The 23,627-nt window shown below is 48.6% G+C and overlaps 2 protein-coding genes and 1 pseudogene across 2 annotated transcripts in view; 1 reads left to right on the plus strand and 2 right to left on the minus strand.

Annotated features, from left to right (window-relative positions):
* The window catches only part of LOC114510749 (patr class I histocompatibility antigen, A-2 alpha chain-like), a 512,772-nt gene that overhangs the window by 273,949 nt on the left and 215,196 nt on the right, over positions 1-23,627 (plus strand). The window lies entirely within an intron of this gene.
* LOC114510762 lies at positions 12,319-13,135 on the minus strand (annotated as a pseudogene).
* Positions 18,273-21,007, minus strand: LOC114510832 (patr class I histocompatibility antigen, A-126 alpha chain-like). The gene is made up of 5 exons (XM_028529306.2): positions 20,388-21,007; positions 19,847-20,125; positions 19,016-19,291; positions 18,815-18,919; positions 18,273-18,380 (listed from the first exon to the last, which is right to left on the minus strand). The coding sequence occupies exons 1-5, from the start codon at positions 20,983-20,985 to the stop codon at positions 18,283-18,285; spliced, it is 1,356 nt and encodes a 451-aa protein (XP_028385107.2). The 5' UTR covers positions 20,986-21,007; the 3' UTR covers positions 18,273-18,282.

Here is a 23,627-nt window from a genome sequence, read left to right on the forward strand (position 1 = left end):
TCAGGCACTGAAGGAACCACCCACCTGAACCCAGGAAACAAGCAATTCCATCTTTGTGCTCCAGGGGGACTGCAAGTGATCAAGATCATATCTGAAGGACTTCTGGCCAAGATGGAGGCATAGATAGACACACTGTGCCTCCTCACACAATCAAAATAAAGACAACAACAACTTAGAAGCAAAATAACCATCAGAACTGTCAGAAAATTGAACTGTATGGAAGTTGGACAACCAAGGAGTTAAAATAGACACATTCATCCAGACAGTAGGAAGGGAGGAGTCAGGCAGCTGGGCAGAGAGGGGTCACAACACAAAAAGCAGTGGCACCAGGTGCATAAGGTATCCCAGGCACCCAAGACTGCAGTGGGTGGACCCTGGGTGTGCAGGCTGCGGCTGGGAGACCCCAGGTGCATGGTGGGAATTGGCAGACCCAGTGAGGCTGTGATTGTGAAGTGGGGCACTGCATACAAGGTGGCTGGCTGACCAGGTGGTCCCACATTCACAGGCAGATAAACCAGGCAAAACTGGGGATCGAGACAGACCACACAACCTAGGGTCCCAGTGCCAGGAAATAGAGCCTCAGGACACTGATTGAAAACGCCTGTGGGGGTTGACACACAGGGAGAGACTCCCAGCCTCACAGGAGAGTGTGTTGGAGAGACCCAAAGGGTCCTAGAATGTGTACAAGGCCACCCACATGGGAATTAGCACTAGAAAGGCCCAGTTTACTTGGGTGAAACAGCAGAAGGGGCTGAAATCTGACAGACAGCAAAGCAAGTGCCACTGTTCCCTCTCAGACCCTGTCCCCACATACAGCATCACAACCCAGCAACTGAATTGCCCCACCCTGGGGAACACCTAAGGCTCCGCCCCTCACTACTAACAGGCATGCCAAGACAAAAAAAAATTACCCAAATGAAAGAACAGATCAAAACTCCAAAAAAATTATAACTAACCGACAAAGAGGTAGTCATCCTATCAGATGCACAGTTCAAAACACTGGTAATCAGGATGCTCACAGAATGGGTTGAATTTGGTTGAAAATTACATGAAAAAATGCAGGCTACACTAAGTGAACTGAAGGAAAATATACAGGGAACCAATAGTGATGGGAAGGAAATTGGGACTCAAATCAATGGTGTGGACCAAAAGGAAGAACGAAACATCCACTCAGAAAAGAATGAAGAAATAAGAATTCAAAAAAATGAAGAAAGGCTTAAGAACCTCCAGGACATTTTTAAATGTTCCAACATCCGAATTATAGGGGTACCAGTGGGAGATGAGGAACAGCAACAAGTGGAAAAGTTATTTGAACAAATAGTAAAGGGGAACTTCCCTAATCTGGTGAAGGAAATAGACTTCCAGGAAGTCCAGGAAGCTCAGAGAATCCCAAAGAAGTTGGATCCAAGGAGGAACACACCAAGGCATATCATAATTACATTAGCCAAGTTTAAAGATAAGGAGAGAATCTTAAAAGCAGCAAGAGAAAAGGAGAGTTACCTACAAAGGAGTTCCCATCAGACTGTAAGCTGATTTCTCAAAAGAGACCTTGCAGGCAAGAAGGGGCTGGAAAGAAGTATTCCAACTCATGAAAGGCAAGGACCTACATCCAAGATTGCTCTACCCAGCAAAATTTTCATTTAGCATGGAGGGGCAGATAAAGTGCTTCTCAGATAAGGTCAAGCTAAAGGAGTTCATCATCACCAACCCCTTATTTTGTAAAATGTTAAAGGGACTTATCCAAGAAAAAGAAGATAAAAAACATGTTTACTAAAATGACAGCAAACTCACAATGATTAACAACTGCACCTAAAACAAAAACAAAAAGAAACTAAGCAAACAACTAGAACAGGAACAGAAACACAGAAATGGAGATCACATGGAGGGTTATGAACAGGGGAGTGGGAGCGGGAGAGAGGGGGAAAAGGTACAGAGAACAAGTAGCATAGATGGCAGGTAGAAAATAGACAGGGGAGGGCAAGAATAGTGTGGGAAATGTAGAAGCTAAAGAACTTATGATCCATGGACATGAACTAAATGGGGGGAATGTGGGTGGGAGGGGATGTGCAGGGTGGAGGGGAGTGAAGAGGGGAATGAGAAAACTGTAATGGCATAATCAATAAAATATATCTAAAAAGATCATATCTGAGCCCTGTGCTCCAGGGAGGCACAGCCACCACCCAGGATATAGATAAAAAACCACAGGTCAATAGATGAAAGAATGCCAGGAAAACTGCTTTTATATGATTAACATTTTCCCTGATGGTAACTGTGTGGCTTGGCTTTGTGCCCTGAGGAGCAAATTCAAGGTCAAACCAGAATTTCCTTGTAGCATTTCAGCAAGACAGATTTAAGAAAGCCTATATATGATCAATTACTATTATTGTAAAGCTTTTATTTATTTATTGTTAGAAAGAGGGGAAGGGAGGAAGAGATGGAGAGAAACATCCATGTGTGGTTACATCTCCCGCACTCTGTAATGGGCATCTGGCTCACAACCCAGGTATGTGCCCTGACTGGGAATCAAACCAGTGACCCTCAGTTCACAGGCTGGCACTCAATCCAATGAGCCACACCAGCCAGGGATCAATTACTATTCTTGTTGGGTTTGTGCAAATAATTAAGCCAAATTAACATTAGACTTAATGCAGTCTCTTTGATATATTAAAAAAGAGGGCAATTTTAGGGAGGGAAATTGTGTTACTATGGAAATCATAACACTCAATTGTGGGTCTTGGGCTCTGGTTAAATTTTTATTTTTCACCTACAAACTGAAATGGATACTGATTTTTTCTAGTTTTCTTTCAAACGAATGTTTCATTTTTCTTTCATCCTTTGACTTGGGATTATTGAGAACCACTGATGCAATGCCAGCCATACAGAATTCACCTGCACACCTGACGACATCACCAGACATTTAAACTGCACACAAGGAGGATCTGTCACACTGTCACTGCTCACTGTCATTCCAGCAAAGGCCTTGCTTTGGAAGTCTTCTCCTCTGATTCAGCCTTGCAGACTCAGAAACTGGTGAGGACTTTCTGTGTTCATTAACCCCTGTGTCCTTCCTGTTTTCATGGGGTGCATGCCAATGACCTTGTTTACCTGGTTGCTTGTGCTCACACTGGAGGCCTCTCTTGAGAAGCCTGTCTGCATCTCCACCTCCTGAAATTAGACTCAGTGGTTTGACTGAATGGGCTTGTTGTCAGGACTAGATGTGAGACAGGAGAGTAAGGAGGTAGGATAATTCCTGGACAAGTGGGATGGGTTAACTGAGACAACAAAATTAAACAAGGCCAAAGAGTGTGAACAATTTATAGACAGCTAGTGATTTACAGAACCTTATCTCCCTAACCAAGGACACTGAGAGCAAAGGGTTTATGTTCTCCTCCATGGCCATAAACCACAGGACTTGGGAAGACAGGAGGAGGAGCCTGTTGCAGGGAGGCAGCAGTAGCACAAAGGGAGGGAGCTTGGGAAGATGCTAAGGACTCACCTTTCAGCTCCTCCCCTTAGTACCAAGAGAAACAGCACCTCAATGCCCTCCACCTCCAAGAATGTCCCCCTTTGAATTCCCATGTTTTCCCCCATATAAACTTAGTTCTGAATACTCAAGATAGGTGGATGTTCAGGTTTTAACCTGCCACCTTCTCAGACTGCTGGCCTCTGATATTAAAAGCACAATTATAAATAATCCCTGTCTCTTCTTTTAGGCTGAGCGGTAACAGACAGCATGAGCCCCGGACTAAGTTGCCCTCTGGTCTCAATTCTGGTGACCCAGATGTTGAAGAGTTTTCCTTGGGGCAGCCTCTCACCATTTATGGACCCCACCAAGTGTTGAGCCTGCTGGAGCAAAAGGGAAATTCATGGCTCAGTGCTGGAAGAATGGGCAGGTACCAAACTATTCCTCTTGACCACCCCAATGTCTCCCTCAAAACAGTAACTAAGTTGAACCCTGCCTCTCTTCTCCCAGAGCCTGACTTGGCTGTGCTAATACATGACTGAGCTGAGATCACTGATGAAGTGTCTTCTAGCAGAATTGATGTACAGGACCATCCTGTAGAAGAAACAGATTGGACTCTCTGTGCAGATGGAAGCAGTTACATGGACACAGGAAACACAGAGGCTGGGTATGCGGTAGTGAGTTTTGAAGGAGGAGTGGAGGCCCAGGACTCACTGCCAGGAACCTCTGCTCACAAACCTGAACTGGTTGCATTGAGGAGGATGCTGGAATTGTCACATGAAAAGAGAGTGAATGGGTGTGCCTCCTTGAGGTACACTTTCCTGATTTGGCTTGCACATGGTTCCATCTGGAAGGAAAGATGACTGTTGGCCTCCAATAAAAAGGAGATGAAGCGTGCAGCAGAAGTTTAAAACCTATTAGGGACTTCTCAGGTACCTTTACAGGAGGCAGTCATGCACTGTCCAGGACATTAGAAAGAGGACACTGGAGTGGCTAGAGGAAACATTCTGGCTGATGGAGCAGCAAAAGAGGCTGCTAAAGGAACACTTACAATGCCTTTGGTACCTCTTCTAGACTTGTCAGAATTTGACCTTGAATATTTGCCTGCAAACTTACAGAAAGATAAGAGCTAGGGTTTTGATGAAGAAGGTCCTGATAGGAGATGGAGAGAGAATAAGAAAGGAATCATACTGCTTCCTGAACATTCAGTAGAGCCAGTCATGAAGCATTTGCATGAGGCCACTCACTATGGAAGGGGCTCATTAACCACCTATGTCAAGCTGTGGCTTACAGGTCCTGGAATTTCTGAGGCCACACAAAAAGTAATTGCTGGGTGTGTTGTGTGCCAGAAGAACAACCCCAAGACAGACCCCCAGCAAAAGAAAGAAGGCAAACCATACCAAGGACAGAGCCCATTTGAGGACTGGCAAATAGTCTCTTATTCAGATGCCAAGTGTCCAAGGGTGGAAATATTTGCTACCCTTTGTTGACACCTTTTCAAGATCGGTAGAAGCCTCTCCTACTAGATAAGTCCCACCTCAGTGATGTCGGCAGGAATGAACCTTGGACTCCTGTCACCAGAGTAAAGAAAACACAGGAATAACAATGGACCAGTGACCACAGGGAAACCTAAAAGTCATCTTTCAAAAGCCATGGTTTATATTCTTTTCATTACTTTTTATTTAACCTCATGCTATGGAAAACAATCCTTTCAAATCACATTAAAATATTTGGGTATATTTAGCAAAAGCAAAAAAAAAGAGCCCTAAATGTCTCTGACTTCTGTCTTGCAAGAGGAACCTGTGTCAGACTTTCACTTCAGGTCTTGTAGGTGTTTGTACCACACTGGAGAGCCATGGAAATCATACTTTGTTTCAGTGTATCAGTAAGAAAAAAGCCTATTTTGATATTTGTAATCAGGGACCTGCGCTCACTCTAAAGGACAAGAAAATGTTTTCTTTAAAAGTCACTAATGCAGCCCCAGCGAGGGAGGGTGTAGCTTTTGTCACCTGTACAAAAAACTCTTTTGTGCTTTCCGCAGACGTGAAGATGAGTTGCATCATCACCACCAGTGCGTCTTATGGGTTTGGCCACGTCCCATTGCCTGCAGGATGGTTTCTATCAATAATACACAGAAGGACTGTTTACTCCCATGTTCCTGCAAACAGTGTTGGGGGACCATGTCTCTGGGAAAAGGATGGTGTTTATGCCTCAGAAGCCCCACCCCCTGGGCTCAATGGGAACTGTCCCTGGCATCTGATTGTAACAGCATTTTGCACGTTTTCAGCTCCACTGAATACATGTCTTTGACTATATTTCTAATGCTAGCCATGGCAACCTCACTGAATACAGAAATACATAGATTAGCCTGTGTGGTGGCAAAGGCTTCGAGTGCCACCTCTCAGGCCATAAGGGTCCTTAGTCAAGAACGGGGACAAGTTATAGAAGCTGCATTAGAGAATTGTGCCATATGGGACTTCCTCCTTGTAAACATAATCATGGATGGGAAGAATTTAAAAGGCTCTGCTCTTTGAAACTGCCTCAGAATTCACAGCCCATGGAGCATAAAGTAAAGCAAGGAAAGGAAGTGGTGTCTGGGATAAAACAACCAGAGGGATTCTTTGGTGCTGATTTGTCTAAAGTAACCTCATGGCTACTAGAAACACTGGTCTTAGTGAGGCACTTGTTTTTGTTCTTGTCACTGTTCTCAGTACTGTAGCTTGTTGTGGCGTACACTGCATCCCCTGACACGAATCTGAGATTCAGTGTTTTCCTGAACCAGGGACACAGAATCACAGGTCAGCAAATGAAATCATGCTGCAGCTTTTATGTGATTAACTATAAAAATGTTGACAGGGAGAGGTAACATGTGTCAGTGTTCTTCTGCTAGAGACCAGGGGGAGCGCCTGAGGCAGACAGTGGGCTGTGTGCATCGCTGCTGCAGGGGGAGTGCACCCCTGGGGCATGAGACAGGGTGTGCCCAGTACATGGACTCTGGACAGTGATCTCAGGAGGATCTGTGGGCGCAGGGGCCTCTCTAGATTGGTGTCATCAGGGCGTGGGAGCAAGTCTGTGACTGGGCATCTCAAGAAATACCTAGGAACGTGGCACACAGGGGCAAGGGTGAGGGGTGATAGGAAAGACACTGCCTTCCCTTCTGTTAGCCAGCCCGGGAGCTGCTTGTTAGTGTGTGAGCTGTACCGTGTCTCGTTTCTGTCTGTGCTGAGACAACACGCAGTGTGGTATTGGTCTGTTTCATGTCCCCATGGCCTCGGGACAGTCTTGTCTGATGCTGATGTTCTGTGAGACCATGTACAGTCCAACCTGGAAATAACCCAACCTAGCAGTGAGCACCAGGCTGGCTCCTGGCAACACTGGGCCTTGCTCTAAGCACCAGACCCATTCTGATGTTGGGGCTGCTGTCCCTTCCTTCTTAAATTCAGTCTTTAAACATATCTGCAACCAATCACTTTCATTGGGTCCCTTGGCAGCTGATGTCTCAGGATGTGCTCCAGCTTGAGTGTCCTCCCTGGGGTGTGGGGATGGTGATACTAAGGAAGAACTTAGGGTAGAAAAAGCAATAGGAGAGACTCGGTGCTGCTGTACTTGGGCTCCCCAAGGAAGATAACGAAAAGGAGTGAGCCAAGGTGGGGCTGCTGTTACCTCCCAGGAACAAAGGTCACAAAGAAAAAAGGGCTGGACTGCTTTTGCTTCTCAGAAATCAGAGAAAAGGGGACATTGGAGCTGGATGGGCGGGTTAGCCTGGGAGGAACTGTCCCTGCTCTCCTGATTGCATGTCCCCACTAGGGGGCGGTAGAGTGAAGGAGGAAGTAAGGAGCTCACACCCAGGAAGGGGCAGGGGTGCTCTAGAGTGAGGGGGCCCTGAGTCTTTGTCCTGAAGGTTTTACAGCTCTTCTGTGGGTGAGACCCTTAGGGGAGGGTTTCAGCAGAATATTCACCAGCTTTCCAGGTGCATTTTTAATATGATAATGTGTCGGAATGAGCACATAGTGGGGTTTGGGGAATATTCTTGGTCCATTATATTGTAATTTTATCTTGAGTCTGTCTGGTTCCAATGACATTTATTTTGTATTTGTTCCCCTGACTTCATGTGTCCTTGGGTTTGTGTGGCACAAATGGCATTAATTGGGTCTGTTCTTTGTTTTTCCCTATCAGGGTGAATTAAGTTATGTATTCTTTGCTTAGGGAGCAGAGATACAAACCATTTGTTCTCAAGTGCCCTTGGTTAGGGCAGATAATGTCTGGAAATTCACCAGCTGGCTGTAAGTTCAAATTGTTTTGGCTTGCTTAATTTTCTTGTCTTAGCTTCCCCATTCCTCTTGCCTAGGAATTTTTTTTTAGCTTCTTACTATCCTGTCTCACTATGGTTGTGCACTCCATGCAAGTGGACTGTTGCAAAGTTCCAGAATCTTCTGTGATAGGAGGCTGCTGGGCTCAGAGCTCAGGAGAACATCAAGGGGCAGTGTACCTCAGCTAATTAGACTACAGTCAAGTTCATCATCCAGATGGATTTCAAGGCCCCCAATGTACAATGGTACCTAGATAGTTGTCAGCTTCAGAACTTGTCAAACCTGGTACTGAATAGAGTAATTACAACTGATGGGTTCCTAGGAATAATTTACAGGAAACTCCTATTGGTGATGCTGATTAAATTTGGTTACAGAGGGATCTCATCTGAAGGATAAACAGGGACATTACTGAGAGGGATATGCAGTAACTTCCCTGGTGGACATAATTGAGAGCTCTCAGCGACTGGAAGTAAAACCTTCCTGGCAAGCTGAATTCATTGCTCTAACTGGGGCTTGTCACCTGTCCAAAGGTCAGTAGCCAATGTTTACACTGAGAATTGTGTGCACTTGGTGTAGCCATGACTATGGGATGATATGGAAATAGGGAGGCCTCTTTACTACCTCAGAGCAGCCAATATACATGGAAAACTGGTTGTGGAATTATTAGATTCTGCACAGAAACCAAAAACAATAGGTAACTATCAAAAACTCCAGGGCATTCTAAAGCTGCCACCATGGGAGTGAAAGGAAGTCATTTTGCCGACAGTGAAACTAGACAAGCAGCATTGAACAGAAAAATTATCCAGACCTAAGAATGTGCCTTCTTTGTATTAAATCAATAAAAAATTATCTTTTACAGTTTCAACAGACAGCTAAGGAGGGAGAAAAGAGAATCTGCAAGAAAAAGGGGGAAGCTTTGACCCAGGCAGAGAGAGGTGGCTCAGGGTGGATCACCACCATTAGGCGGCACATGAGTGAATGTAAGTGCATCAAATAAACACACTGGGCACCTTACACTTACACAAGGTTGTGTGTCAATTATATTTGAATTTAAAAATAAAGGTCATGGTGGATTTTATGTACAACATTGGCATTCAGTGAAAGATCACTAAACAGTGTAACTAAGAATATTACAAACGCTGACACCCACAGATTAGATTGTTGAGTCACTTCCAACAGTTCATGACCCCAGGAGCTCTAGGATCTCTGAGCATCTGCAGTGAGGGTTGAAGGGCAGGAGAACAGGAAGTCATCTAGGAGAGGTCTGCACCCACCAGAGGCAAGGACCCACTCACACAGTGAGGTAAAAAGTGAAAAAGGAATTGAGCACATAGGAGCTGACACAGGTGTCCACCAGCATCAGGATGGTGTGGGTGGCTCTGGTCTCTGGAGGGCACTGGTGGCGGCTGCCAGGGTGTGATTGTGCTGCAGCCTCTAGTGGTGTCTGTGCAGGTGAAGCACCAGGGAGAGGCTGGATCACACCACGGGGACAATGAACATGACACAGGACATAACCACAAGATGGCAGCCTCAGGCACATCTGGATGCGGGGCCAGAGATGGTCGTTACTGGAACACCCTCAGGAGCATGGGGCAGGAGGCAAAGAAAGTGTCCCCAGTTCCCTGTGGAGGATCTGACTTAGAGTCACCTTGTCAGCCGGGGGCTCCAGTCACAGCATTTCCCACTGGACCATTTCCTTCAGCTCCTTCTCTTCTCTGGGCTCTGTCCCCAGGTCCCTCACATGGCCATCCCCTGTGACCCGAGGCTGGTCTTCCTGTGCATTCAAGTGTCACAGCTCTTGCTGCTCACAGTCTCAGGTGTGTTTAGTCTGGAAAATACCCCCAATTGAAGCCAATGTCTTCCTGCTCAGGGCCTGGGGTCTCCTTCTGTCCATGGGACCCTAAAGCACACAGTAATACCTGTCCATCACCTATGGTGTCCTGTGCTGGAGTCTCTCACTGGACCAGCCTATCCTGGTGTTCTGGATGATGGCTGTGGAGAGAAGCCTTCCTGGTCATACACACTGGGATTAGGACAAACCAGTTATGTGGACATACAGGGGGATAACATTAAAATTGATCACTGCAATATTCAATTAATAGTAGGAAAGGTCAGTTGATAATCACATCTTAGAAACCAGCCCCACCCACCAGCACACTGGCCCAAAGTCCTTCTGAGACACCACAGGGAACAAGGGGCACAGTCCACTGTTTCTGCCACTCCTTCTGCTGTGAGGTAGTGCACTGGATACATGGACCTGTCACTTTATGGACAGGGGTCGTTCAAGTTGAGACAGGCAGGTGGGACATCTAGGGCTTCTGTGCAGTATCCAGCTATGGTCCCTCCCGGGGAAATAAAAATGCTCTGCACCTGACCTCTGGTCTCCTTCCGTCCCCATGTATGTGACCCTCTTCCCTCTCTTCTGCCACCACCTCCCCCCTTCTGGTGACCACCATCCTGTTGTCTGTGTCTGTGAGTTTCTTTCTATTTGCTGTGTTTATTTGCTTTGTTAATGGGCACCTGGGCTGCTGCCAGAGCTTGGCTATTGTAAATAATGCTGCAGTGGACATACGGGCACATATCACTTCAAATTAGTGTTCAGGATCTCTTCAGATAAATACCCAAAAGTGGGATCACTGGTCAAAAGACACTTCCATTTTTAATATTTTGAGGAAACTCCACACGGTTTCCCACAGGGGCTGCACCAGTCTGCATTCCCACTGACAGTGCAAGAGGTCCCTTCTCTCCACATCGTGGCCAGCACTGGTTCGTTGCTTTATTGAAGGAAGATTTTCCCACGAGCATGAAGTGATACCTCATTGTGGTTTTAATTTGCATGTCTCTGATGATTAGTGAAGTTGAGTATTTTTTCGTATGTCTATTTACCATCTGTAAGTCCTGCTAGGAGAAGTGTCTGTTCCAGTCCTCTGCCCATTTTTTTTCAGTCCTCATCTGAGGATATGTTTATTGATTTTAGAGACAGAAGAAGGGGGAGGAGAGAGAAACGTTGATATGAGAGTGAAATATCAATCGGTTGCCTCTGGTCCAAGCCTTCAATCAAACCCTCAGCCACCTCAGGTGGACTGGAAGATGCTCCAACCCACTGCCTCTTCAGGGTCGGGGGGGCGGGGGGACTGGCCATTTTAAAATCAGATTGCTTCATCTCCCCCTTCCCTGTGAGCGCCTGTGTGTCCTTGGATTGAGATGGGTCTCCTACGGGCAGCATTTAGTTGGGCCTTGTTTTCCACCCACTCAGCTTGTCTGTGCACCAGCTTTCGGTTGGTGAGTTCGGTCCGTGTCCATTCAGGTGATTATTGACCTACTAGGACTCTCTGCAGTGATTTTACCTTTAGTTTGTCGTCGCTTTGTGTCTCCACTGTTAACTCTCCCCCGAGCTCCTGTCTGTTAGTTCAGTTTGGTGGCTCTCTGAGCCTCCTGTACCTGTGGCTCCAGCCCCGCTGAGCTACTGGGCATCCTTGACTCTGTTCCTGGTTTTAGCCACAACATTGGGGCAGCAGCTCCCCAGGCCTAGGTGTCACTTCTGCCCTTGGGCCCTCTGCGGGTCATCAGGAGTACTGCAGGGGGAATCCCAGGCAGCAGAACCTGGAGTCCACCCCTGGGCCCCTCCCTTGCCCGTTCTGATTCGTGGTGGGTCTTGCAGACCAGTTTGTGCGGGGAGCATCACAGTGTCTGACTTGTCACTCTCAGGGGAGTTCTCCTCCGCCAGGGTGCTGACGTCCCACCCTCTGTCTGCCACTGGGCACTTCAGTGCGCCCGCTGCACCTGCAGCCCCATCATAGCCCTGCCCCTTCAAGAATCTGTGAGTCTTACTCCGAGGAGGACCCAGAGCCTCTGGTGGGAGCTGAGCAAGCAGCTGTGGAGCTGGTGGGGGAAACCCTGCTGTGAGGATGGGGGAGGAACCTGTAGTAGAAGTGGGGGTGGGGGGAACTGTGGCAGAGTCACCCCTGGGTCACCTGAGGAATGTTCTCCGTGACCTTGTCAGTTCTCATCACTCCAAGCCGAGAGCTAATGAAGCCTCACTAACCCTGGACATTGTAAATGAAAATGACGATTATTTGGGCCCATGAACCTCCTGTATCCAGCTGCTCCTGAAGTCCTCCTGCCTTCCTCCAGGGTCTCAGGAACGTTCGCTGGGCACCGGAACAAATGTGTGTTTCCGTTGCTGCATGAAATGGCACACACACACATCTCAGAGGTGGGAAGAGGGTCTTCTGGTTTGAGTGCTTGTTTTAAATCCTTATCCAAGGATGTGTTTATTGATTTGAGAGAGAGAAACATCGATTTGAGAGAGAAACATTGATCAGTTGCCGGTGGTACATTGACCAAGCATCAGAAACCTGAAAGCTTTTGGTGCAGGGACCAATGCTCCAATCAACTGAGCCCTTCAGGCCAGGGTGCATCTGTATTTGATCTGCTTCTATAGGTCTGGTTTCTGATCACAGAGGAAATCTGTCAGTCACATACAAATTTTTATTTTCTCTCAGGCCTCCATGTCACACCCAGTAAACCTTTTACAAAATAAAAAGGAAAACATTTGGTAATTGATGGGAATGCTCAGAACATATTTATTGGGCAATTATACAAGGAAGTCCCCCCAAAACAACCATAATAGGACTTAATATGGGAAGTGACAGTTCCCCATAATTTGTGTTTGGGATTCACAGCTGCCCCATGTTTTTCAGGGCGCTGGGTCACCAGCGGAGGGGCTGGTGTCCATGGCTGTGTGCACCCAGAGCGCGTCTGTACCTGCTGTGCTCAGAGCCCTGTGGCCTTGCCCAGCTTTACTGGCCACGCTGGGACTGAACCCAGGACAGAGCATCATGAAGCTCCTGTCATCCTTCACTGGAATTCCAGGAGCGAAAAACGGACGGAGGGGCTCTGCCACAGAAATCAGGGGGAATGTAAAAATGTGGGAGCCATCGCCCACATCATAAAAAGAAATGGTCCCCATTTGAAAGTCCAGGAAAACGCCAATGCAGTGTAAGCCGGGACTGACCATGAGCTCTGTCACCGGCCTGGTGCTGGCCCGGAAGGTGTCCTTCTCTCTGCAGCTCATGATCCAGAAGCCAGGTTCTGAAGAGAGGATGACCTTCTCCTGCCGAGGAACAGACTCCTTGCAGACGCCCAGGTTCCACTCTGTGCTGGTGCCCACGTCCACCTCCCAGTAGTGCCAGCTGGACGTGAGCCACGGGGAGCCCAGCACACAGAGGGAGGCGCTGAACCTCTCAGGACAGACACTGCGATTCTCCTCCACTTACACGCAACGGACTCGCCGCCGGTCCTCGGAGATGTAGAGGTGGTTGTTGGCCGTGTCCACATCCAAGGTCACGTCCACTGTGGAAAGAGAAATAATCCGTCAGCCCTGCCCCCACCCCTCGGGGCCCACCGCAGGGGCCCACGACTCATTCACTTTCTTGTCATCAGCTCCACACCTCGGGTTTTCCTGGGGGAACTTCCTGGGTCCCCGATTACATCAGATTTCACGGACACAAGGAACTGTCATCATTGGAACTGGCCCTTGGTCATGAAAGGCATTCTCTCTACATTGAGCTCTTTGCTTAGTTGATGAAGGACTTTTCTTCCCTTTAGTGTGGACCCCGCTATTCCCCGCATGGAAAAAGAGACCATGACTGCTGCATGTTTACAGAATTAGCATACAAATCATCACAGCTTCTGTGCACACATACACCTGAACTAGGCATTTCAAAGGATGGAGAATATTTCACTTATGACAAAATAAATTCGACATCAAAGCTTTTGTTTCTCTCCATGTGTGCATATGTGAGTGTGTGTGTGTGTGTGTGTGTGTGTGTATAAAATTTGTATATAATTTTTCTCTAGGAGTCCTGACATCAGGACGTGTAAGTGTTGACACCTTAGCAGGAACCGGGACCGCAGCTCACCGGGGCCCCGCCCGAGGGGCCTAAATGCCCAGCAGCAGACCCTGGGCTGGGGCGCCGCCTCCCTCCGACTCTGATTCGGGCGCAGAGCTGCGTGTCCAACGTGACCCCCCCCCCCCCCATGGGGCTGGTGCTGCGTTGGAAAGAAACCTTCTGGAATAAAGACCCATTGATCCCTGTGCGTTTGCTTTCTCTCTTTTTTGTTTTTAAATTTTCTTTTTGAATCCTCACCTAAGGATAGGTTTTAATGACTATAGAGAGGAAAGGAGGTGGAGTGAAGGAGGGAGAGAAACAGGGATCGGTTGCCTCGCGTGCGCCCCCTGGCGGGGATCGAACCTGCGAGCTTGAGGTGCACAGGGCCTGCTCCAACCAACTGCACCACCCGGCCAGGCCGGTAAATATTCTTTATGATCCTTTCAATTGTCTCTGTCAGGAAGGTAAGGGGAGTTGATAACATTTACAGCCAGGGACCTAACGGCGGTCGCCCTTTTGGGAGGACAGAAAAGCCCAGCTGCAGAGTCCATCCTGTGTCCAGGGCAACAGACGCAGGAGGCGGGCCCTGGACAGAGGGGCAGCGTCAGAGCAGGCGGATGGGGAAGGGCTGTGCTCTAGTGTGGACCTGCACAACCCCTCCTCAGTGCGGCCTCTGAGGGACCTCAGGTCCCGTTCCATATTGGCCTGTCCTTGTTCCTTCAGGTGGATGAACCGAAATACCACCAAGCAGGTGGCTTGGAGGCAAAGCCGTGTGTGCCTCACTGTTCTGGACGCTGTGAGTCCAAGATCAGGGCTCCAGCCCGTCAGGTTCAGGTGGGGACCTTCCTGTGTCGTGGGCTGTGCCCTTTTGGCGTCACTTCACGGAGCCGAAGGGACGAGACCTCTCTCCGGAGCCTCTTCTGGAAGAAACGCATCCCACTCACAAACCCTCTGCCCTCAAGATCTGAGCACCTGCCAGGGCCCCACCTCTTATAACGTGCATGGGATTATAATTTCTCTTTAAAAAAGCAATTTATTAATTTATTTGACAGAGAGAGGGAGGGAGGAAGACACAGATGGGAAGAGACAGACAGACAGAGAGACACTGATTGGTTGTTGAACTTATTCATGCCTCTGGGATCCAACCCGCATCCACCTGAGCTATCGGCCAGGGCCGGGGGTTTATAAATTCAAAATATGGGTTTAGGGTCACAAACATGCAGACCACAGCATGGCCCAAGGTGCATTCGGTCCACTGTATTTCCAAGTGTTAACCGCACTGTTGAATTACTTGAGAAGGAATTGGCTTATTCATAACTGTATTTTTAGAAAGTCATATATTAGTTATTTTCACCACATGAACCCATTCTGGCAGACTTTGAAATTAATGGGACTTCATCTCACTCCAAATTCTTTTTCCTTCCCTGCTGCCTCGGGGTAAGAGAGGTGAGAGAGACGTCCTCATTCAATGAGAGAAACAGAAATGTGAGTGACACACACACAGTAACCACACAGGAGGGTGACGACGTCCCAGCAGAAATTTCCTGAGAGGCCAGCACCTCGTGCAGGGGGATTTGAAACAGGACAAGTGTGTGAGGGTGTCACTGAAGGGGAGACACTCCTCTGTGCCTTCTGTCTGTAGCTGCATGTGTGTCTGTCATTGGGTCTCATTTCATGACCCAGGATTTTTAAGTTATAACCCAGACTCTGCACATTAATTCACACTCCTGTCCTCACACCCAACCCTAAGTCCATGGCTGTACAAGTCTGGGCCCAGGTTGCAAGGGACCAACCCCTTTCCCTCACTTAAGGGGACTCCAGGGCATAGGGACCTGCAGGGACCCTCCTGAGTCTGGCCCCACCTGAAACACCCCCAGCACTTCTCCACCTCCCACCTGCCCAGCCCAGGCAGGAGTTGCAGCTCAGGACCAGGCAAGCTCAGTGCAGCCCCACCCACGGTGCTGCCCACCTGCAGGTCCCAGTCCCTCCTGGGCTGACCCCTCCTGGTTCTGCCCTGAGAGTGGATGGGAGGGAGCCCTCACCTGGCTGGTCTGAGCTCCACAGCTCTGTGCAGGGATTCCTCAGGGAGGGTGGCTCCCAACCCCAGTTACAGGGACAGAGTGAGTGCTCCTGGCCTCCCCACAGAGACGCTACTATGACGTTGCCTCTCATGTCAGTGACACTGTCTGTGTGGGGAGCCTGGGGCATCTCTAATGTAGAGGAAACTTGTCCCATGCAGATCACCCTCGGGTACGTCTGCTGACTGGGGGCATGGATGACCATTACTGAGATGCCCTCAGGAGCAGAGGGGAGGAGGCAGAGAAAATGTCCCCTTCCTGGGGATGAGCTGAGTTAGAGTCACATGTCATTGGGATGCAGGGACATCTGGACCAGGAGCTCCCTTCTCGGTGTTTCTTGCTGGGCCCTTTCCTTCAGCTCCTACTCTTGTCCAAACTCTGTTCTCAAGTACCTCATACTGGTCAACTTAGAACTTTTTTTAACTTAAGACTGTTATTTTATTTTTTCTTTTTCCATCACCATTTATCCCCCTCACACACTCACCCACCTCCACCCATCCCTCACCCACGCAATTACCACACTGTTGTCTGTGTCCGTGAGTTAATTCTTTTAATTTTTCAGTTACACTTAACATGCTATATTATATTAGTTTCAGCTGTAAAACAGAGTGATTGAACATATATGTGTATACAGCTTATTAAATACTCCCCATTATATCTAGTACCCATCTGACACCATATGAACTCACGACAATATTATTCACTATGTTCCCTGTGCTGTACTCTACACCCTACTCATAAGTGTCCAGGGCTGATACAGGACAACGATTATATTTTCCTTGACTTGGGTGGAAGTTATGAGAGGGGCTAAGGAGGGTGAGTGTAGAAGTGGTGAAGAGCACAGCAGGACAGTCTCAGAATATCTCCCTGTAAGTTCCTAATGAATGACAAACACCAAATGGTGACTGTATGACAAGGAGACCTGGCACTCACCAACCTGATGAGCTGCCAGGATGAATGTTCCCACTGTCCGGACAGGTGGGTGCAGTGTCCACTCCTTGTTCTTCCTCTTCCACAGTCCTGGCTCCCTTGGTGGCCTCATCCACACTCACAGCTTTAAATGTCATTCTTATAGCATCTCCTCCACACCTATGTCTTGAGCCCAGACATTTCTCTTCAAGGTCCCCACACTCATCTGTCCAACCTGACACCTCACTGGTGGTTCTAACAGATGTCTCAACTTGACCCTCTCTTCATCTGAATTTTTGAAAAACCCACCCCTCTACCAAACACGCTCCTGCCAGAGTCTTCCCACTTTCTGCTTATAATAACCCTGCTTTTCTGCTGGCACAGTACAAAGGTGGGGTGTCCCCCTTGACTCCTTTCCCACACCCCAGATTGAATCCTTAGGAAATGTTGTGAAGGAATCATCTTCCCAATGCATTCAGTGTCCAGTCCCTTCTCACTATTTCCACCACTCACAGCCCCGTCAGAACACCCAGCACCTGCAGCCTGGACCCATGGGATCTTCCCCACACCTTTCCCTCCTGTCTCGCTGGTCCCTTGTCTCCTGATTCTGTTCTCAGCCCAGCAGCCACAATGATCCTGTAGCCCGAGGGCTCTCTCTTGGGGAGGAATTCTCAGAAGAAGCCATTAAGGACATCAGCTCCTTGGTCATGACCTTCCAGGACTCAGCATCTCTAGAATGAGAGCAGTGTCTACAGTGGATTAAGGACAGTGGACGCTGGAACAGTTCCTGCCTTAAGTAGGTGTTCTCATCATCAGATTGGTCAACTCTCTGGGCCCCACACGGACACCCCTGAGGTCTATAAGAGGCAGTCCAGGAAGCTTGGGGAGGCTCCTAGGCAACAAAGTAGCACTTTGTTAGAATCAGGGAACTCAACCAGCCAAAGCCAGAGGCTCCAGAAGGTCATATTCAGATGTGCAAGAAGAAACCCTTAATTGTCCATGGAGCACAGGTGGTCACAGGGAACATCAGTGGGGAGCCATGTGGTCCCTTTGTCCGGTGGCAGACAGTCTGTCCCTCTTGGGTTGTCTCCACACCTCATGGTAAGTTTGTGAAGGTAAAGTGACTTAGAACAGCTTAACAAATAGACTGAAGATGGAGACACAATAACACCTACCAGAAACAATACACCTTGGAGCTCTTAATCTAAGTCTCTTCTGTTTAGACTATGTATATAAATATATAGCTAACTTAATATAATGCAGACATGTTCAGATGCTGGTTGCAGAAACAGGACTCAGGGATCCTTAAAATCCCAAGGAGAGGCTGCAGTGACTATTTTAGCAGGTCCGGTAGAAAGCAGCTCTGTCACACTGGGAAAGAAAGTTGTCATGAAGAACTTCAGGTCAGTCTCAGAAGTGTCACATTCCCCCACAGCCCAACACATGCTCAGAGTGTCCCACTCCTAGAGTCCCCAAAACCCTGCTGTGCCCCTTGGTCCCAATGCCACCCAATTTCTGCCTCAGGGTCTCACTCACCCTTAGGAACTGTGAGAGACACATCAGAGCCCTGGGTACGGTCACTGCCTGGGGAGGACACAACAGCAGAGTTATGGGTGGCAGAGCCCCCCTCACAAACTCCAGCCCACACTCTCCCAAGGGTCCCAGATGTCACCTCCCCAACACCCAGACTTACAGGCAGCTTCAGCGTAGCTCTTCCTGCCTCTGCCTGTGGGAAGAAAACATTCTGTGAGAAGTCAGGGGGAAGGCTGGGTCCCTTGACCCTAAAGAAGCCCCATACTTGTAAAGCACAGGGAAGGTTCCAGAACTGTGACTGAACACCCAGGGTAGGATCAGGAAATATGGGGAAAGTACACATGTGGGGACTGGATAAACCATGGACAGGGATGTCTGTCCTCAACAGGGACTTTCTTCTCTGACCTGTGACAGCTGGAAATCAGTCCCCATCACTAGAATCATCAGGTGACAAATGTGTCCCTCACTTTCCCACGGGGCCCCACTAAAGAGTCAGTGTTAGCAAATAGGCCCTAGATAAACAAGCACCCAAGTGGGGACATGATGCCCATTAAGAAGGCAGAGCACACTTCCACCTGGGCTTGGCCCCCAGAGGGACAGGGAAACTCAGCCCCACCCCTTGCCCACCTGAGAGCTTCATCCTCCACAGCACAGCTCCAGTGACCACAGCTCCAAGGAGACCCAGGGCAGCAGCGATGACCACGATGGTGATGGTGGTCTGAGGAGGGGGGTCTGGTAAGGGAAGATGAGAGGTCAACCTCAGGCCTGAGTCCTGACCCTGCTCAGGGACACCCTGAGGAGAGGCTCTATGCCCACATCCGTCCTCACCCCATCTCAGGGTCAGGGGCTTGGGCAGTGCCTGGTGCTGCACACGGCACGTGTATCTCTGCTCCTCTCCAGGGGGCACAGCCACAGCCGCCCACTTCTGGAAGGTTCCATCCCCTGCAGGCCTGGTGTCCACAAGCTCCATGTCCTGGGTCAGGTCCTCCCCTTCACGCTGCCAGGTCAGGGAGATGTCCGCAGGGTAGAAGCCCAGGGCCCAGCACCTCAGGGTGACTTCATGGCCAGAGATGGGGTGGTGGGTCAAGTGTGTCTTTGGAGGGTCTGAGGGGAGGGTGAGAAAATTCAGGAACTTTGCATGGTCATGGGACACTCCAGCAGTGCTCATGTGACTACCCTGAGGGTGGACAGGACAGCTGGGGTGGGGGAAGGGAGAGCAACACCCAGACACCAGCCTGGACGAGGCACCTGGGATAATCTATTTCCTGGAAATTTTCAGAATCAGGGTGAGAACCTAGAGTAAGAGTGTGCAGGTCTGTAAGGGGTGACAGAGATTCAGGTGGAGGCTGAAAGACTCAGATAAGCAGGAGTCAGGCCTCCAGAGAAGGTCACAGCTGCAGAATCAGGGAGAGTGTCCTGGTGCACCAGGTGCTGCAGGGTGTGAGGGAACCGCTGTGGGGTGTTGCCGGGAGAGGCTGGTTCCCTTACTGTCCTTTAGAGAAAGCTGGTCCCGCGGGTGAGTCACAGAAGAAGGAACTCTGGGGAGCTCTTCTCCGGAGCAGGAGGGACATTCTAACACTGGCCCATTTCCCTCCTCTCCTTGTAGGAAGCCGCCCCAGCCCACAGATCCCCTCCTCAGGGAGGCTCCTGTCCCGGTACCTTCCCGGAGCAGGGTCTTCTTCCCCTTCGCCAGGAACAGGTGGAGCCAAGACTCGCAAAGCCCCTCCAGGCAGAGCTTCCAGCCTTCTACATTGGGATTCTGCACCAAATTGCGATTGGCGGTGATCTGGACATCGGCGTCAGTCGCTGTCTCGGAGCGCAGGTCCACGTTCAGGGCCATGTATTCGATGCCGTCGTAGGCGAACTGACTGTACAAGCGGAGAAGGCGCCTGTCCAACCCCACGACGCAGCCACTCATATCCTGGAAGGTGTTAGACCCTGACCCGGACCCCACGGTTACAAGGCGCACTTAGTCCTGACGGAGGACAGTCGCGACCGTCCGCACGCACGTGATTAAACTTAAGCTGAATGAAAATCAAACCGGGTCACGATCCCCAGGGCCTCCCCCCGCCCCACACAGGGTTGGTGGGCAGTGTGCATCTCGCAGCCTCGGGGTGACCCTCGGACCAGCAGACTTGCAGCGAGCCCGGCCGGTCCGTGGCGATGAGGGTGGTGCCCAGACCCGGCGCGCGGGGCTCACCGTCCTCGCTCTGGTTGTAGTGGGCGCGCAGGTCGTTCAGGATGGCTCGGAAACTTTGTCCGTAGTCCTTGACGGCGTGGGTCTGCTCTTCCCAAAAATGGGCATCCTCCTGCTTTGCCCACCGCTGCTCCAGCCACGGCACCCGCGGCTCCAGCCTCGGACTCGCGCCGTCGCTGTCGAACCGCACGACCTCCGTGTCCTCCACGTAGCCCACGACCACGTACCGGTACCTCCCGCGTCCGGGTCCGGATAAGATGGTGCTGAAATATTTCAGCGTGTGTGGGCCTGGGAGCGGGGAGGACGCGCGTCCTGGGTTCTCGATTGGCCCTGTAGGGCCCCGGGGCCCCGGGGACGGAAAAAGGTCATGGAGAGGAGGGGGTGAGAGAAACGGGAGGGTGGGGGCCGAGGCGGGAGTTGAGGGTTTGAAGTCTGGGCTGGGGGCGCTGGAGACAGAAAGTCCCCGGGTCCTGCGCCCCCGCGCGGTCCCCTCGTTTCCCTCCCTCAGGGGCCGTTTCCTCAGGAAGGGGCACTCAAAGGCCCAGGTCTTGGTCAGCCCCAGGACCCCCGAAAGCAGCAGGACCAGTATTTGGGGCTCCATGACCCAGACCCTCAGCGTACAGAGAAGGAATTCGGATTCTAGGTGAGGACATTATATCTAAACCACGGTGATGCTGATTGGCTTCGCTCGAGTTCGGATACCCAATGGCAGTGAGAATTAGGGTAGCGTCATGAGTATCCAGGCCAAAGGATCTGTGAGATGGAGCTGGGAATTCTGGGGATAACGGGACACCCAAACACTGGGAGTCCCCGCCGCAGACTTGGTCTGCGGGCTGACACTCTGCGAGCCAGGCCTGGGGGCTTAGACCTGACCCTTCTTCCTGCTCGAGAACTCTCTGTCCCGCTGTCTAACCGTGTTCCAGCCCACGGGCTGTTTTATTCAGCGACTCGCACACACTTTGGTTTCACAGCATTTATACAGTCTTACAAAATACGGGGGATCCCCAACATAATTTTGTTCAAGTGGGTTATATCTATCTGTATTTACCATACACGGAGTAAAGCGGTTTGAGAAAAATAAATTCATTTAGAACAATATTAATAACTTATATGTTTACAGAAATAATTTTTTAAGAAAAATAACTGTTTCCTAAATACACAAGGTAGCGAGAAGAGTGGATCTGCTTACATTTTACGTTTTTTGCAAATCTCAGTGCTTGTTGGTATGAGTAGAAGCCTGCTGGATTTTCATACTTGCTTTTGTGTTTGTGTTATTTAGGTTGCCATAAATGAAAATTTATACAACCTCACACAAATATGTAGGGGGAGCATCTTTAATAACCTTTTCATGTAAGTGTGGGTATTCAGCTTTGATCATACACTAAAGCTTCACAAGTGGTACCTTCTGAAAAGCTCTTTGCAAAGTAGAACCTGAAACAAATCCATTGAATGTTTCTATTCTGTTACATTGCTTGAGTGGCTCTTGTACTGATGCAGGATTATTTGAAAGTAATGCATCATTTCACTAAGTGATAGAGATCTCCCAGTGTTGGTGCATTTAATGACACATCATCAAAAATCACAACTGTTAACGTTACCGCAGATCCTGGTAGAAATGGCTGTCAGCTCTGGGAAGCTGTCTGGCTGCCATGGTGAGACACACATTTGCCAGAACCCTGGTTTTCCTCTGAGAGCTTTCATTCCATCTAGACAATGAGTGCTGTCAGGTGTTAACTGCCTCTTGACTCTCCTTGAGGGAGAAGCTCACGTTGATTTGACAGAGTGTTCACCAGTTCACCACACCTCAGTCATCACAGGTTCTGTGTCTCTCATTCTCTCAAGTGAACTTGCTGTTCTGTGAAGAAGAGGCTGACTCAGCCCTCACAGGTCACTTTCCTGGGCTCATGGCACTTGGGAATGTAGCAGAAGTGTGTTTGTGTACTTTCCCAGTCATCATAGGAGATATTTTATTTTTTATTCTCCATTTTTATTAAGGACAGTTAAGAAATTGATCCATTTGTATAATGAATTCAAGATACATTTATCTTCTTTTTTAAAAAATTTTAAAAATTTCCAGTTATAGTTGATGTTCAATATTATATTTGTTTCTGGTGTCCAACTCTGTGATTAGACATTTATGTAAATTACAAACTGATCACCCTGAGAAATCTAGTGCTCACCAGACACCATATGTAGTTATTACAATATTATTGACTATATTACCTATGCTGTATTTTACATCCCTGTGACTAATCTCTAACTATCAATGTGTACTTCTTAATCCCTTCACCTTTTTAGCCATCCCACTCACCCCTTTCCCATCTTGCATTCACTAGTCTGTTCCCATATCTATGAGTCTGGTTCTGTTTTGCTTGATGACTTGATTTCTTAGATTCCACATATAGGTGCAATCATCTGGCATTTGTGTTTCTCTCTCTGACTTATTTCACTCAGCACAATACCCTCCATCCACATCATTGCCAATGGAGAGATTTCATTCTGTGTGTGTGTGTGTATCGCTTATTCATGTTCCATTGTATACATGCACCACTTCTTTATCAAATCATCTATTGATGGACACTGACATAGGTGGCTTCCATACCTTGGCTTTTTTGAATAACATTGCAATGAACATATGAATGTGTATGTCTTTTTGATTTAGTGTTTTGGTCTTTTTCAGGTCAATATCCAGAAGTGGAATTGCTGGGTCCTTCATGTCTCTTGTTATATAGCATTTGCTTTAAAGTCTGTTTTGTCTGGTGTAAGTGTTGCTGCCCCAGCTGTTTTTGTATGCTTGTTTCCACTTTCATGAAAAATCTTATTTGATCCTTTTACTTTCAGTCTGAGTTTATCTTTCAATCTGAATCAAGTCTCTTGTAGACAGAACATATAAGGTATGTTTTGTTGTTCATTCAGCTGCCATATGTCTTTATATTAGAGAAATTAATTTATTTTCATGTAAAGTAATTTTTGATAGATATGTACTTATAGCTATTTTATTACTCATATTTAAAAATTCTCCTTATTTTTCCCCTTCCCCTCCTTCCCCTTCTTCTTCTTCTTCTTCTTCTTCTTCTTCTTCTTCTTCTTCTTCCTTCAAGCAGACCTTTTAACATCTCTTGACATCTCTTGTAATACTAGTTTGGTGGTGACAAATTCCTTTAGCTATTTCTTGTCCAGGAAGCTCTTTATCTGTCCTTTGATGAAAAGTGGAAGAGTTGCCACTCTCTTTTGACCTGAAAA

This window comes from Phyllostomus discolor, chromosome 12 (assembly GCF_004126475.2).
Source record: "Phyllostomus discolor isolate MPI-MPIP mPhyDis1 chromosome 12, mPhyDis1.pri.v3, whole genome shotgun sequence".
Classification (NCBI taxonomy): domain Eukaryota; kingdom Metazoa; phylum Chordata; class Mammalia; order Chiroptera; family Phyllostomidae; genus Phyllostomus; species Phyllostomus discolor.